Source organism: Equus asinus, chromosome 3 (assembly GCF_041296235.1).
Source record: "Equus asinus isolate D_3611 breed Donkey chromosome 3, EquAss-T2T_v2, whole genome shotgun sequence".
Lineage (NCBI taxonomy): Eukaryota > Metazoa > Chordata > Mammalia > Perissodactyla > Equidae > Equus > Equus asinus.
Genome location: NC_091792.1, coordinates 120,543,638 through 120,559,823, shown reverse-complemented (window position 1 = coordinate 120,559,823; position 16,186 = coordinate 120,543,638). Strand labels below are relative to the sequence as shown.

General features: G+C 43.7%; 1 protein-coding gene across 4 annotated transcripts in view; it reads left to right on the top strand.

Annotated features, from left to right (window-relative positions):
• The window catches only part of PDGFRA (platelet derived growth factor receptor alpha), a 43,923-nt gene that overhangs the window by 7,792 nt on the left and 19,945 nt on the right, over positions 1-16,186 (top strand). For all 4 annotated transcript variants that reach the window (XM_070505869.1, XM_014853510.3, XM_070505870.1 and 1 more), the window contains 10 exons: positions 2,102-2,162; positions 3,890-4,207; positions 6,470-6,730; positions 7,758-7,888; positions 9,776-9,947; positions 10,040-10,229; positions 12,749-12,864; positions 13,825-13,951; positions 15,044-15,237; positions 15,964-16,058. In XM_070505869.1, the coding sequence (XP_070361970.1) occupies positions 2,114-2,162; positions 3,890-4,207; positions 6,470-6,730; positions 7,758-7,888; positions 9,776-9,947; positions 10,040-10,229; positions 12,749-12,864; positions 13,825-13,951; positions 15,044-15,237; positions 15,964-16,058 (1,653 nt within the window). In that variant the 5' untranslated portion in view covers positions 2,102-2,113. The remainder of the gene's footprint in view (positions 1-2,101; positions 2,163-3,889; positions 4,208-6,469; positions 6,731-7,757; positions 7,889-9,775; positions 9,948-10,039; positions 10,230-12,748; positions 12,865-13,824; positions 13,952-15,043; positions 15,238-15,963; positions 16,059-16,186) is intronic.

The following is a 16,186-nucleotide window of genomic DNA, read 5'->3' as shown; positions in this document are numbered from 1 at the left end:
GAGACCATATGGTGGATTGGAGAGAGCAATGGCTTTTGCCTCACACAGACTTCGAGTTAGAATCCTGGCTTAACCACCAGCTGTGTGACTTTGGGTCATTTGCTAAACCTCTCTGAGCCTCAACTGGCATTTCTTAAAATCAAATATGTCACAGTTTTATTATTAATAAACATGGCATACACGTGAAAACTTTGGCTTAGTAAATATTGGTTTCTCATTCCTGTCTTGGAGAAAACAGAATTATCATTGTGTCCTGTCCAACCCACCCGCTGCCTGGTTACCAGCATTCCATCTTACACTCTGCCTTTCTTCCTCCTCCGTGTTCCTGGTAGAATTCATTGAAGCGGAAAGCTGATTTCTGCAAGCAGGGCGCCTTGCCACCTGAAAGCGACATTACGTGATCAGGCTCCACCAGGAACTAGTGGGCTGTTATCTACTGGATCCTCTCCAACCAAAAAAAAAAAAAAAGGGAAAAAAATGAGGGCTAAACACAGGCACACATTAAATTCCTCCCTTTTTGTTTTGTTTTTTCGACAGTTTACTCAAGAATCATGTACACACAACTTAGTTTCCAAAGTCAGAGAGGGAACACGTTAAGTCTCACGAACTCATTCCATTGCATGAGTTGGGCCTTTGAACAACTCAGGGATCCAGTACGTCCAGGCCAATGCTTACGTGATTTTTTATGGGTTATCTTAAAGCTTGTGCCCCTGCCTGGGCCCCTCAGTGGGGCCTCTTCAATTAAAACTTGGGTGCTGGGCGGCCCCAACACCCACAAGCCGCTTTACAGTTCCTTTTCCTTGACTTCGGTAAGATGAGTTTATCAGTGACCTCAGTGGGCCTTTGCAGTCTGCCATTGAATGGGAGCCTGTGGTCTCCCTTTGGAAACTCAGGAATGGAGTCACACTTTCCTCTTCCCTGTCCTCTCCCTTCTTCACTTTCTCTACTGCTCTTCCTTCCATGCCTGTGCCCTGGGCTTTCCGGCCTTGGCCTCGATTAACCAGATTGTGAATGCAGCAGGTCCTAGGAGAAAGTGGCTAGGAGTCCAGGCCTGAGCCTGGGATGGGCCTACAGATCACAGAGTGACATCCTTTAAGTGACCTTCATCAGTGGGACTTGCAAAAACTTTAGATTAAAATGGCTCTTAAATATTAAGATGTTTGTTGCATGGTGCCAGCCCGGTGGTGTAGTGGTTAAGTTCGTGTACTTCGGCAGCCCAGGGTTTGTAGGTTCAGATCCCGAGAGTGGACCTAGCACTGCTCTCAATTCAAGCTGTGGTGGCATCCCACATAAAATAGAGGAAGCCTGGCATGGCTGTTAGCTCAGCAACAGTCTTCTGTAAGCAAAAAGAGGAGGATTGGCAACAGATGTTAGCTCAGGGCCAATCTTCCTCACCAAAAAAAAGAGATATTTGTTGTAGCCAAGCATCTTTTCCAAAGGTTGTAGAAGATGTGACCTTCATGTACTTTCTGTAGCAAGACGCGAAGCAAATGACAACACATTTTGAGCAAAAACAGCTCAAGTTTGGAAGTTGAGTAAATACATATGTTTATTTGTTTTTCACATTCTTAATTTAAATGGTTTAAAAGGAACAATCCTTCTGTACTCTTGGACACATTCCAGGACAATAAAGTGAGACTTTGGAATTTGCAAGCTGCATGCAATCAAAAAGGGTTTCAGCTTCAGATGGCTCCTGTCATGATCTTGGGGGCTATTCAGGGCATCTGATTCTTTCTTCTTAGGCATCTTACTGTTTTAACTATGAATCTTAAACTGGGATTTTTTTTTTTTTTGAAGTTCATAGCTAAAGATTTTTTTTTAAATTGAGTTCATAATAGTTTACATCAATGTGAAATTTCACTTGTACATTATTTCTTGTCTCTCACCGCATAGGTGCTCCCTTCGCCTCCTGTGCCCATGCCCCACTCCCCCTCCCCTGGTAACCACTGAACTGTTTTCTTTGTCCATGTGTTTGTTAAACCGGTATGTTTTGGACTACAGTGATGCTATCAACATTCCCATAGTGCAAGCACCCAGAGGACTAGGCTCCCAGGTGTTTTACTGGCTAACACTGTTTCTTTTTGACTTTTGACTTTTGCAGTTTTCCAGAACTATGGGGACTTGCCATCGGGCACTCCTGGTCTTAGGCTGTCTCCTCACAGGTATGGGTCCCAGTCCTGTCTGAACTTGTTGTCCTGGGGGAAGCCTGATCTTCTAAGTTCTGTGTTCGGGGGGCATATACTGCATATACCATCCAAAAGAGTGAAGAGAAGTAGACAATTATAGGCTATTATCTAAAGTGACCACAATCCTTCAGTTCCCTTTGCACTAATTCCATTTCAAAAAGAATGCTTTCTAGGGGCCAGCCCCATGGCCAAGTAGTTAAGTTCGTGCGCTCCGCTGCAGCGGCCCAGTGTTTCGCTGGTTCAGGTCCTGGGTGCGGACATGGCACAGCTCATCAAGCCATGCTGAGGCAGCCCTCCCCATGCCACAACTGGAAGGACCCACAGCGAAGAATATACAACCATGTACCGGGGGGCTTTGGGGAGAAAAAGAAAAAAAAAAAAAAAAGAATGCTTTCCAGTGGCAGTTTTAGTAGATACATAATCCTGGCATTGGAATGTTGTTCGAAATAATAGTCTAAATTCACCCACTACCCTCTTCCGCTGTCTAGGACTTGGGTTTCCAGTAGAGGTGGGTCAGAGAAATTCAAGAATGTCCAAAGGAAATAAATCATGGAGAATTCTTTTCTAGGAACTCATACCTGTCTTGTCATACCTGTCTTAAATGGAAGATGCTTAAATTGCTGAAAAATCTGAGAGCCACCTGTTCCCTTGGAATCTGACTGGTAGAATGTTTGACTCCTGGGGGAATATTACTCTCTCTCTTCTACCAGGCGGAGGCCACTGGGGCCATTTGTTGAGCTACTTACTGGGCATTGCAGACGTTACCATGAAACCAATGTTTTTCTAGTCTGAGGAGTTAACTTAAGCCTGTTAGTGTCTGCAGGTCTTATCCACATGGCTACGGTAGAATTGAGCGAGGTCAGTGATTTAGTAGTTCTAAACCCCGCTAAATATACCCCATCTACAAGATGATCGTGACCCAGATGCGCTCACAACTTGTCTCTTAACACGCTGCAGGAAGCACAGTGGGCACACGCTGAAGTCGGGTGGGATTCCCACATTGGGCTCTGGGGGAGATTAGAAACCGTAAATGAATAATTAATGAAGTCCCGATATCTGTTCTGTCGGTTTTACAGGCAGGGGAAGCCACACTGCAATTTTCGGTTCTAAGATGAACTTTCAGGTTTCCACTCTAGGGTTTTAGTTATTCTTACTTTTGAATGAAAATCCACAGCGTGCAGCTTGGGTTTCTGGAAGTCATTAGAGAGAAGGCATGCCAGGGCGTCGTAAGAAAGGGAAGATGTGTAATTCCTGAGCACAAATCTGCTTTGTGCTTTGTTCGGTCTGCCTCCCTGCCCCTGTTCTCAGCCCATTTCTAGCTGAGGGAGATCTCTGCAGGGAATGTGGACAGTAAAGAAGCCATGTGGACTTGAGCTTATGCTGTCTTGGGATATTTTATGGTCACCCATAAGAGTCTAAAATCTGGAATTGGAATTAAACGCCTTCCATCCATTTGAACGTTTGGAGGGGTGGCTCTCGGGGGCTTGGGCGGGGGGTGCTGTTGAGGCCTCTGGAGCCTTTGCTGCCCTCAGCAGATGCGGTGGCTGTTATAATGGGGGGCCTTTCATGGGCTTCCAGGCTAACGGATTTTTGCGTAGAAATGGCCATTGTTCGTATAAGCTGCTGCTGTCGCTTCCCTCAGTTCTCTGGGTGAGCCCGTCCCTTCTGGCGGCATCCTATTCAGAGTGTGTTTCCTTTTACAGGGCCCAGCCTAAGCTTCTGCCAGCTTTCATTACCCTCCATCCTCCCAAATGAAGATGAAAAGGTTGTGCAGCTGAACTCATCCTTTTCTCTGAGATGCTTTGGGGAGAGCGAAGTGAGCTGGCAGTACCCCATGTCTGAAGAAGAGAACCCTAACGTGGAAATCAGAAACGAGGAAAACAACAGTGGCCTTTTTGTGACGGTGCTGGAAGTGGTCAGTGCCTCAGCAGCCCACACGGGATTGTACACTTGCTATTACAACCACACGCAGACAGAAGAAAGCGAGATCGAAGGCAGGCGCATTTACATCTATGTGCCAGGTGAGCTGGCGGCGTCCCCTGGACCAAGCTCCTTGTTGTCCTGTCTCTGCTGTTAACTGTGTTAAAGTTTTTTAAAGATATAAAAATAATAAATACTTATTGGAGAAAAATCTGAAAAATTCAGCAGAAGACACAAAATTAATTCCAGATCATTTATATTGTCATTATCAAGAAATTCACTATTAACATTTTGGGACTGTATTAAGTTTTGAAAATCATTTTCATTATGGCCTGTCTTTTATTGGCATTGTGCAAAAAATCTGAAATGCGCTAATTTCTGTTCAGTTCAGTCAAGTTCAACAAATACTTCCTGTGCATTTACTGTGTGTCAGGCACTGCTAAGTGGTGGGGACATAAAAATTCATTAGGTAGGCCCTCTCTTGGAGTTGCTTATAGTTCATTATAATGGCTTCTAAATAACCATGCTGTTTTTCAGAGTTCGATAAGACATATATTTACTCCTGATGAATTGGAAGGGATTTTTTTGTTTTGTTTTAATTAAAAGTTAGGGGGAAGTCCCATACTAATGATGTTGTCTCCTTTCTTCTGAGAAGCAGATGCCAAGATAGGAGTAAGATGGGGTTAGACGTGCAAGGGTTTTATTAGGGGAGAGGCTTAGGAGAGAAAATGGGAGGGACCCAGCAGAGGCTGGGAGACCCATCTGAATGCGTGGTATGTATGATCATGAGTGAAGGAGAGCAGGAAGGAGAGCTGGCACATGAGGCCTAGAGCTCTGTGTAAAGAAGGCCTGGGAATCATCCAGCCTAAGGAGCCCCCGTTCCCCACTGTCATTGGCTGGAAGCATCCCTGGAGGGCGTGGCCTTGGGTTGTGATGGATTTCAGAGCCGCCCCTGGAGTTGGAGGGATGTGTGGTGTTTCTCATAGCCCACCTCACATTCCCTGTGTGCTCTTTTGTAATGATCTGTCTCTGTCTCTGTACCTGTATCTCTATCTGTATCTGTATATATTGGCTTCTACCAGGGACAGTTGTTAAAAGAAGGCCCATGATGTTATTTAAACATTGCGTAGACAGTGCATGGTGGTGGGGAAGACTTGCATTTTGAAGGAAGCCCTGGCTGATGTGTTATGGATTTCAAACTCTCTATTTTAACCTGAAATGAACTCGCAGCTTTATTTGCTGGAAGCTTTGCTAACAGAGTTCAAGAATTTGGAACTTGAAACACAAATTCAAGTAATGACAATTTTAGTATGTGGATAGATGAATTAAAGCGAGCTACAGCTAGAGGACTTGGTTTAAAACAAATAAACATATACAAACCATTCACAACTGTCTCCATGCTTGTTGTCTTGGCAGAGATGGAGGAAGGGGATTTCTGAAGTGGGTCTTCCTGCCTCTCCGCCTTTTCTTTTGAAGCTTTTCTCATTGGGTCCTCGTCTTGCTAGACCCTCCTTGCTTTCATGACACTGATCTAGATGAACCTTTCTTCCTAACAATAAAGAGTTTTTTTTCAAAAGGGTGGATATTTAGAATGTCACCTCAACTTCATTCACACATCAATGTCCCCCTGCTGTGAAGAAAATGGTAGGAACGTGGGTTTGTTGAGGTGCATGAGTCTTGGAGTTTGGATCCTCCAAGATTGTCGGAAAATTCTTGTTCCTCCCTCCCCCCAGCACAGACACCATCCGAGCAGGCCCTGCACTGTTGTCACACAGTCCGTCTTTCTATTTGCAAGAATGGAGAGGGAGGGGCCCTTTCTGAAACTGACGCTTAAGACTGTCAGTATTTCTTACCAGAGTAGCTTAAGGAGCTGGTTTTCTTTTGAAAAGGAAATTCTCAGAAAATTATAAATTTTATTTATTACTTGAGAGATTATTTTTCAGTAGCTAGGTTTCTGTACTACTTTTCAATAACACTGACTATAGGCCATAGGAATTTTAGAAAGAAGTATTTCATAATTTAAACATTATGAATTTTTCTCTCTTTTTGAACAGAGTTGCTTATTTTATTGGCCATTTTTTGTTTTTAATAATTGTTTAAATGTTGATTTCAGTTCCTGGCTAATATTTATATTTATCATCAGTATTTTTTATTAGGGTGCAGGCAATTTGGTATTGTTCATACTTTAAATTACCTTCCAGCTGTGATAATGACTAATGTCAGTGGAGTGATGCCGCTGGATACATGTGTGAAGGTAAAATTCATACCTAATGTGATCAGTGACAGTGGGCTAATTTTTCTGCATATATTCGTAGAGGTGAAATTAATGCCTCATATGTTTTTCTTTCTCTTTTAAACCACAGACCCTGATGTGGCCTTCGTACCTCTAGGAATGACAGACTATTTAGTCATCGTGGAGGATGATGATTCTGCCATCATCCCTTGTCGCACGACTGATCCTGAGACTCCAGTGACCTTACTCAGCAGTGATGGGGTGGTACTCGCCTCCTACGACAGCAGACAGGGCTTTAACGGAACCTTCAGCGTTGGGCCCTACATCTGCGAGGCCACCGTCAAAGGGAAGAAGTTTCGGACCATCCCATTTAATGTTTATGCTTTAAAAGGTACTTGCACCCTTTCCCTCCTTCTTTAAATAAGAGTTACAAGCAAAGTAATCAGATGCAGGTAGGATTTTTTTTTAATCGTAGTCCCTGGTGATGGAGACCCTGAACCTTTGGGGATTCCAGACCCCACCTGTACCATGCACTGTTGGGCTGCCCTCTGTGGCAACAGTAATATGAAGCTTAGCATGACGAAAGGCAAACGCTTTCTCACCCCTGTAAGATTTCGTGTTTCATCAGTTGACTTCAAAATACTGTAAGGAATTCTTTTCTTGCATAAGCCTCTTATTGTTTTACTCACATTCCTGACTACAGAGGCCCTAAAAACAAACACACACCTGTGGAGGTTGGACGCCTTGTTTAACTTCAGTAACTTAAGAAAACTGATTTCGATTTGAAGAAAAGCTTGTAGTTGTAGACTTCTTCCCTTTGATGTGAGCGGTTAATGTGAATGAGAAAATATAATCTGTGTTTAGGTCAGCAGATTTTTTGAACAGTTCCATGAAGGTATGGCAGCAGCCGAGTATGCCCTTAACTCTCATTAAGGGTTTCTTTATGCCAGGCACTGTGCTAGGTTCTAGAAAAGTGCTGAGAATAACTGAGGAGCAGAGTGGGAGAGAAGAGGAGAATAAATGACGGGGGAGGAGCAGAGTACCTGGAGGAGTGATGGTCTCGAAAGGTTCGTTGATTAAATGAACAAATATGTCGGTAAGGTGATTGCGAACAAAGATAGCCATAATCAACCCAAATACTCAGGAGTGTGGTGTTCTGTTTAATTGGAATTTATTTTTACTGTTATTATTTTTTTGTGTGTGTATGTTATCTTGTATTGTAACTAAATGCCAAATTATGTATGCCAACACAAAATCAAGGCTTCTGAGATTTTCAAAATTTGATCTTGATCAAAGTGGTTTGCAAATTATTTTTCAGTAGTTTTCTTTAAAAAAAAACAAAAACAAAAAGCTGAACCTGTAAGATCCTAACTATACTATGGATATTTAGGTCCTTGTGTTTGTTCTTTGCTTAATAGCAACATCAGAACTTGATCTAGAGATGGAAGCTCTTAAGACTGTGTATAAGTCGGGGGAAACGATTGTGGTCACCTGCGCCGTCTTTAACAACGAGGTGGTTGACCTTCAGTGGACTTACCCTGGAGAAGTGGTAGGTACCCTCAAGTCTCCTTGTGGCATGGAGTGGAGCACAGCAGGGTTCAAAAGACCAGCCACTGATGGGCGCATCACCGAGCTTCCCATCTCTACAAGAAGCACATTTGACTAGATGACTTTATGGCCCTTTGAGCAGTGGGAGAGTTTGCGGTGACAAAAGCTGGACCAGGACCTTCAGAATGCATGAACATTGTATACTGAGCCTTCTTTTTCATAAGTCAGAAAGAAATAGGAAGGGTCTATGGCCACAAGATAACAACAAAAAAAATTAGAAAACCAAAAAACTAATGGGTTTTAAAATTTTCTGATTGCTGAGAGTCATTAGTTCTCATTCTTTTGGCTCCCATGCCTTTGGGTTTTGAGGCATTTGATAATGTTGATTGCCTGCCCCCCTTCCATTTCTGCTTCGTTGTCACCCAGGACACTTCTGCCTCCTCCCTTCCTGGTCTTTCTTTGCATGGCTCACGTTCAGTGAATCATTCAGCAAAGACTGAGTGATGTTTGCTAAATCCCAAGCACTCTGCTAGAAGCTGGCCCGTGCACAGAAGGAGGAAGAAGATGGGAGGAGTGGAGATGGAATTGGGGAAAGGGGGCCACATGGCATCTCTGGTCACTGGGGATTTACACTGGGGATTTCTCATTCATTCTGATGCATTATGGTAGGTATATAAAAGAACCAAGTGTGAAAGGCTGTGATGGACCAATGCAGAAGTGATTCACAATGCTTAATACAGCAGCCTCAGGGGGAACAAAAACCATATATATATATTTTTCTCTTCACTCCTGATTTGTAAATAACAGCTCCCTGCTCTTTTTGGCATTTGATGGCTTTTCTTCTTTTATCTGTTTCTCTCCCACATACTTTTGCTGCCTCTTTCTTTCTCTCTGGGGCATCTAATTGGAAGTTGGGCATTTTCAAATATTGCCTTATGAGCCTCATTCATAGTCCAATATATGTACGTTTCCCTGAAATATGAAGCTATTTGATTTTTTTGTTTATACTCGATTGCTTTTAATCCTTAAAACATAAACATTTCTTTTTACTTATTTATTTATTTTTTCCTTTGCTGAGGAAGATTCGCCCTGAGCTAATATCTGCTGCCAATCTTCCTCTTTTTGTATGTGAGCTGCTGCCATAGCATGGCCACCGACAGACGAGTGGTGTAGGTCTGCGCCCAGAAACTGAACCTGGGCCGCTGGAGTGGAGTGCGCTGAACTTAACCACTAGGCCACTGGGGCTGGTCCTTCATTCACTGAAGATCAATTTTTTTACCCCCAAACCAAAGTACATGCTATTTGGCCCAAAAGTCTATAATCAAAGGATCATTTTATATAACACATTTTTTTGTCTAATAATAAAAGTAATGCAGGTTTATTGTTGTAACTTTATAAAGTTTAGAGAAACAGAGGAAAAGCCATTTCCCAGAGCATCACTGTTAATATTTTAGAGAGATAAATCCTTTAAATACTTTGTATATATAGATAAATGTAATAATTAATAGGTATCATACTGTAAATAGTACTTTGTTATATCCTTTTTCCTTTGGCAGTATTGCACAAACCCTTTGCTATGTTATTAAACATCCTTTTAAAACATTTTCTAAGGAACTGGCTTAAAAAAATTTTTTTTTTATTAGACTTTGTTTTTTAGAGCAGTTTCAGGTTCACAGCAGAATTGAGCGGAAGGTACAGGGATTTCCCGTTAGCCCCTGCCCTCCTGCATGGACAGCCTCCCCCATTAGCAACATCCCCACAGGTGGTACGTTTGTTGCCATCGAGGAACCTGGAGTGGTTCATCGTCGTCACCCACGGTCCATAGTTTAACGAGGGTCACTCTTCAGAGCCAGCTTTTTAAAGTCGCTTTTCCTCCCTTCTGCTGTAGAAAGGCAAAGGCATCACAATGCTGGAGGAAATCAAGGTCCCGTCCATCAAATTGGTGTACACCCTGAGCGTCCCCGAGGCCACGGTGAAAGACAGTGGAGATTACGAATGTGCCGCCCGCCAGGCCACCAGGGAGGTCAAAGAAATGAAGAAAGTCACCATTTCTGTCCATGGTACAGTCTGCTTTCTGAAATGTCAGTTGTCCGTACTGCTCGGGATCCGCTGTGCGGGAATCATTATTTAATGGAAACTCTTCCCTGTGCAGAGAAAGGTTTCATTGAAATCAAACCCAACTTCAGCCGGCTGGAAGCCGTTGACCTGCATGAGGTCAAACATTTTGTGGTGGATGTGCAGGCCTACCCGCCTCCTAGGATATCCTGGCTGAAGGACAACCTGACTCTGATCGAAAATCTCACTGAGATCACCACTGACATAGAAAAGATCCAGGAAATAAGGTAAAGAAACAGCGTTCCCTAGTCTGCCTTTTCTTTTTATTGTTTATCCCTAGATAGACTGTGGTTCGTGTGTGTCTTACATCCCAACCCAAGAGTCAGACTAGAAAACTGAGCATCTGAGAAAGGAGATACTTCAAATCAAGCACCTTTCATGATAACATTGCAGTGTGGTAATAGTATGTTGGTAAGTAGTTAACGATGAAATAAGAAGAAAGAAGAAGTGAAAATCTCTGCTCCCAGTGAAAGACAGGTTCCTGGATCCAGCCAGGGGTGGAGGAAAGAAAGTAAAATCTGGACCCACTTGGATTGAATATATATATTCCGTGATAGCCATCATCCATATTGCAAGTAGACATGCATGGCGATTCCACTGGCAAGTCAATTATCACATGAACCCACTTAAAAGAAAACTTCATTGGCTTAACTTGAAACATTTGCGCTAGTGAGGCCTCCACAGGAAATAAGAGTGGCGTCTGGTTAAATTTGGTTAGGAGAGAACGTACAGTGAGTAGCTGGGACCCCTGCCCTTTTAGTGGACGGTAGGCTGCTCTCATCTCTTAACTAGTGCTGGAGTTCTGGGTCAGTTCCCCTCAGCCTCAGTTTCCTCATCTATAACGTAGGGTTAATCACACCTATGTCCTTCAAGGCAGGGGTTTGGGTCAGATGCCGTTCTGAGGACTCTTGAAGTTTTGAGCTCTGATTAGAATCCAAGAGCAGAAGGGACATCTTGAAGGGCCCGGCTAATCCAGCCCTGCGTCCTTGACAGACAGCATCCCTGAGAGACAAAAGCCAGTCCTCTATGTCAAGGCTTCAGGGAAGAGGAGACAGAACCTCTCTCGTCAGTTCACTTCACCTCAGGATTTGCTTTCTTCTTTCTGAACTAAATTCCACGTGTCATTGAGAAGCGGCGTCTGAGAAAATGGAATTTTACAACCTCTGTAGAACAGTGATAGAAAAAGAAGTGGAATACAGAAGCTGGAGGGCTTTCTGATGACGCGAAATGAAGGTGCACTGAGGTGGGTTGTGCCGAACTTTCCACCAGGCTGTGAGGCCAGAGAGGAGCAGGGTGATCCTGGCACAGTCCACTCTTCAAACACTTGTGTGAGCGCTGTCGGCAAGCTATAATCATTAGTAACGACAGCACAAGGCTCGCCAAGTGAGTGGTTCAGGAGGGCGGCCTGTGAAGTGTTTCGAGTCCCTCCAGCAGATAGTCCTCTAGCTCCCATTATGGGCCGGGGAACAGAAGGATGACCACAATGGCTCGGGGATGTGGCTTCCTGGAGTGTAGAACTAGTGGATCCTCCGGCTTTCTTGGCTGAACGAGTGTAGAAAATGAACGCCAGAGGATCGTGTTAATAATCAGCACCTGGTGTGCCTGAGGAACTGCAGTCCTGAAGCCGGTCAGTGTGGGGCAGCCGGACAAGACCAGCCCAGCATGCTCTCCTCCCAGGTCCTAGTGCCTGGTGTCTTGGGCTAGAAGACTGCGTTTGCCGGGCACTTTTGAGCCTATGAAATGCTTTCACATGTGTAATTTCACTTAGTTAATTCTCAGGATGACTGTGTGCTATGCATGCTGTTATCCAATGCTACAAATAAGGAAACTGAGGCACGGAGAGTTTCACTGGTGCCCAAGGTTCTCTCACTTCGTGCCCAGGGCTCCTCCTCTCCACTCCAGCTTCTTTTCCACACTGTGATGTTTCATAAAGAAGGACAATGGAATGGACAAATATTTCGGTGATGCGCACACACACACATAGACACACACATGTGTGGCCAAATGTCATTGTCAATACGTATAAGAAATCTTTTGCGGAAACTTCCCTTTAATAAAGTATGAAGAAATATACTTTTCTAATTTATTTTTTTTCACTAGCTTATGGAATCCCGTGCTTTAAAAACATATACAGAAGGTACATTTTCAGAAGCCTCACTCCATTCCTGTCCCCGTCTGTCCAGGTCACCTCTCCTCCTCACCCACAGGGAAATACTTCCATTGGTTTCATTAGGTTCTTATGAAACCTTCCAGAATTTCTTTAAGCGAATACAAGCAGGTAGAAATGTTATATCCTGGTGGTCTTTCCATATCAATACACAGACAGTGTCCTTGTTCTTTCTTCCAATGATGTTCCATTGTTTGGCTGGACCATCTAAATGATGGATATTTAGGGGAAGCAAGTATTTTTTAAAAAGATAAAAATCAAGGGTTTAAAAAAATGGCAAGTTAGGATGTGTTTATTCCCATTCAGGAGCCAGGCCTGACCACCGCTGATTGTTCCTGTAACCCCCTAAGTCATTGCTCATCTGAAAATGTCTGGTCTTCTGTTTAAGTGTCTACAACCCGGACCTTCACCATGTAGAAAGTGACATATCAAAAATCCCAGAAAAGCGATGATACAGACAAGAAAAAAAGATATTTTTATTTTTTACAAAACTAAAGTTTAAGTTGAATATGGTAATTGCTTAAACGTTTGGAATTTATTTGGCTACTACTTGCTGAAACAAAGTTCTCTTCTCTTCAGGTACCGAAGCAAATTAAAGCTGATCCGTGCAAAGGAAGAAGACAGTGGTCATTATACTATTGTAGTTCAAAATGAAGATGATGTAAAGAGCTATACCTTTGAACTCTTAACTCAAGGTATGTGAGGGCGGTATTAAGATACTGCTAGCTCAGTGAGTGAGTGTCTCCCAAGGAAAGCCTGGCACTTTTCTCCCAGGTCATTGGAGGGAAAAGCAACACTTTTCATGAGAAGCAGAGACTGGAGATGTCACAGGTCAGGGATAACTTTGTTGGACTTGTGAATTCGCATGATTCTGGGAGGTTCCAGGCTACTCTAGAATAGTCTGACTGGGAATTCCTAGGCTCCAACAACTTCCTTACCATCTGCTTCTCAGTCTGGCACCTTTATTTCTGGGAAGAGTGAAATGATGCTTTTTGGTCCAGATGAGTTTAGATTGTTCCAGAGAGTTTTGGGCTTTTTGCTTAGCTTCTCTTGAAGACGTTCATTGCACAATGGCCTTACTAGAAGGGAGTGCCCAAGTCTGTTTACACTCAGGGTCAGCACCTATTTGCTGAGTACCTGCCACGTGCCAGGTACTGTCTCAGGTGGGCTCATTTGACCCTCACAGTAAATCTGTGATATAGGGATTAGTGTATTTCTAACTTATTTGATGATGGATTAAAAAACATCTTTAAAACCTAATAATATCCCACAGATGCACTGTGGTAAATGATGCTGTAGATTACACTTTAGCTGAATCTGTTAGTTGAATCCCAAGCCATAATATAATTAAGAGTCTCCCTGCTTTTCAAGCCAAATAACCACAGGGGCTGTTTGCTTTCCTACTCCAGATTTGAAACACCACAGGGCACAGATCCCAAAACACTGAAGCTGTGAAAATGCTCTTAACCAAATGGGTCTGTCCAAACTGGAGTGTGATTATGCGCCCAACTCATTTCAGCTGTCTCTCGGGTGGTTACTTGATTTGTGGGTTCGAGTGCCACGTAAGGCAGTTCTGAGCTCATATTCCACTTTGTAGTTCCTGGAAGGGTGGGGACACGGACCACTCAATTCCGACTTCTTTCCACCTCTTGCAGTTCCCTCATCTATTCTGGACTTGGTCGACGACCACCATGGCTCTACCGGGGGTCAGACTGTGAGATGCACAGCTGAAGGGACCCCTCTTCCTGACATTGAGTGGATGATTTGCAAGGATATTAAGAAGTATGGAAACCAGATGTTCCTTTTTCATTTGTGGTCAGAATGTTTCTTCCTTGACGCAAAGCACCTCAAATGCATTTTGTTTCTTTTACTGGCCCTTTTTTGTTTTTGTAATTCTTATTTGGCCTAAGTCTCACAAACTACAAGATAGGGTTCCGAACATGGACCTTGTGTGTGTGTGTGCCTGCACACGTGTACTTGTGTGTACATGAATACTTGTAAGGAGAAGGTCCATGACTTTTATCAGATTTTCAAAGGGTCTCTAATCTGAAAAGAAGATGAACTTAAAAAACTGCTGCTGTAAGGGGATTTCTACTACCCCGGCCCACATTTTCACCTCCCATTTCTTATATGGTGAACTTTGTTTGCTGGCTAGAATGGCATGTGAACATAAATGAAAATACTGCCCATGTGACTGCTCACTACCTCATTTGCCTACCTGCTTTATTGGTGGCAGTTAACTCATCAGTTCCTCCTTTGTCTCCCATTCCTCAACCTTCTCAAATGGGCACATGAGCGACGTGTTCTCACTTCCGCCCATGGCAACTGTGTTCAGAATCCTCGATTGCTTCCCCCAAAGGCTGAGACTCCTAGACCTACCCCCTCCGAGGGCTAAGGGACCGGACTTGGATCTTGACTGGAGTCGGAATCTAGGTCTCATAGCTCAGTCAGGGGATTGCTCCAACCCAAGTGACACCTTAGGGGCTCTTCAGAGTGTGGGTGGAGAGAAGGGAGGGCCCCAAGACTTTTTGAAGGGGTGGGAAACTGGGATAAACATTCTTGAAATTGAGCTGTTCAGTTTGCTTATGGTTCAAGGCTTAGGATTGGTAGTTCCATTAGATTGAACTTGTTTATCTCTGCCTCACCTTCATAAACAGTTAATTTTCCAGTTATCTACCTGTAGGTTATTCTCTCCTGGGTGTGTGCAAACTAGTTTTAATGTTAATATGCACATAAAATAAGAAAATCAACCTGTAGCATCCCCAAACGTAGACGAGGTCAGAACTGCTTGCTGTCCTAGATCATTCTCACTGCCCCACTCGCCTCCATTACTCCCATTAATTGGCTCTATATTTATGTCCTTTTTCTCTCCAGATGTAATAATGAAACTTCGTGGACGATTTTGGCTAACAACATCTCAAACATCATCACGGAGGTCCACCCCCGAGACAGGAGTACTGTGGAGGGCCGAGTGACGTTTGCCAAAGTGGAGGAGACCATTGCCGTTCGGTGTCTGGCTAAGAATCTCCTTGGGGCTGAGAACCGAGAGCTGAAGCTGGTGGCTCCCAGTGAGTTGCTCCTCAGTCATCAGCTGAGCCCTTTCTTCCTCAGGCAGGACTTTGAATCCTAGATAGGGTCCGATAGGAATGAAGGTCCCAAGGCAGAAATTCAGCTTTGAGTACTCTTGAAGGGCCTCCTCTGGGCACCTGTGTGGGAGCCCTTTCTTTCAGATTCAGATTCAAAACTGCATCTTGCAGAGGCCCCTGGGTACTTTGCTTGTCCAACAGTGTAGCTACCCAGTCTCTTAGTGTGAGCATGTGGGGGGAGAATGAGGAAGGAGGATCTTCTGCCTTGTTGCTCCTTGCAACAGTTGAGACAGGTTGAATTCTTAAAATAAATAAATAAATAATGAAGCTGAAACAATGTAAACAAAATGCAGCCTTTCAAAATAAACTGAAGTTTTGGAACTTCCAGGAGCTCTCAATCTTGTTTATCAGTCTTTGTATTCCAATTCACATTCTGTCTGGGAGATTAATGTTGGAGCACCTTTGGAAAAAGTATTGTGTTCCCAATGGAATTTTGTCCCTTTCTCATCTAAGGGAAGAGTTGCAGTGATTTCATGGGTGTGGATAATTGAGAGATGGTATTGCCCGTCCCTAAAATGCACCAGGCAGCCCTCATGCTTCGCCCCATCTCTTAGTGAGAGATTTCTGGCCCAGAAACAGCCACCCTGCCTTCCTGCCCTCCTGCGTGTTCATGCGAATTCTCCACTGTGCCTCTCTCTCGTCCTCTAGCTCTACGTTCTGAACTCACAGTGGCAGCTGCGGTCCTGGTGCTGTTGGTGATTGTGATCATCTCACTTATTGTCCTGGTTGTCATTTGGAAGCAGGTAGATATTTTCTGAAAGAACTAAAAATCTTTGAAACCAATAAGAACGAGAAGAATAGCAACGTAATTCAGTGCTTAGCACAGAGAAGGAGCTCAGTAATTGTATGTTGAGTGAGTGTTGTTGGATCC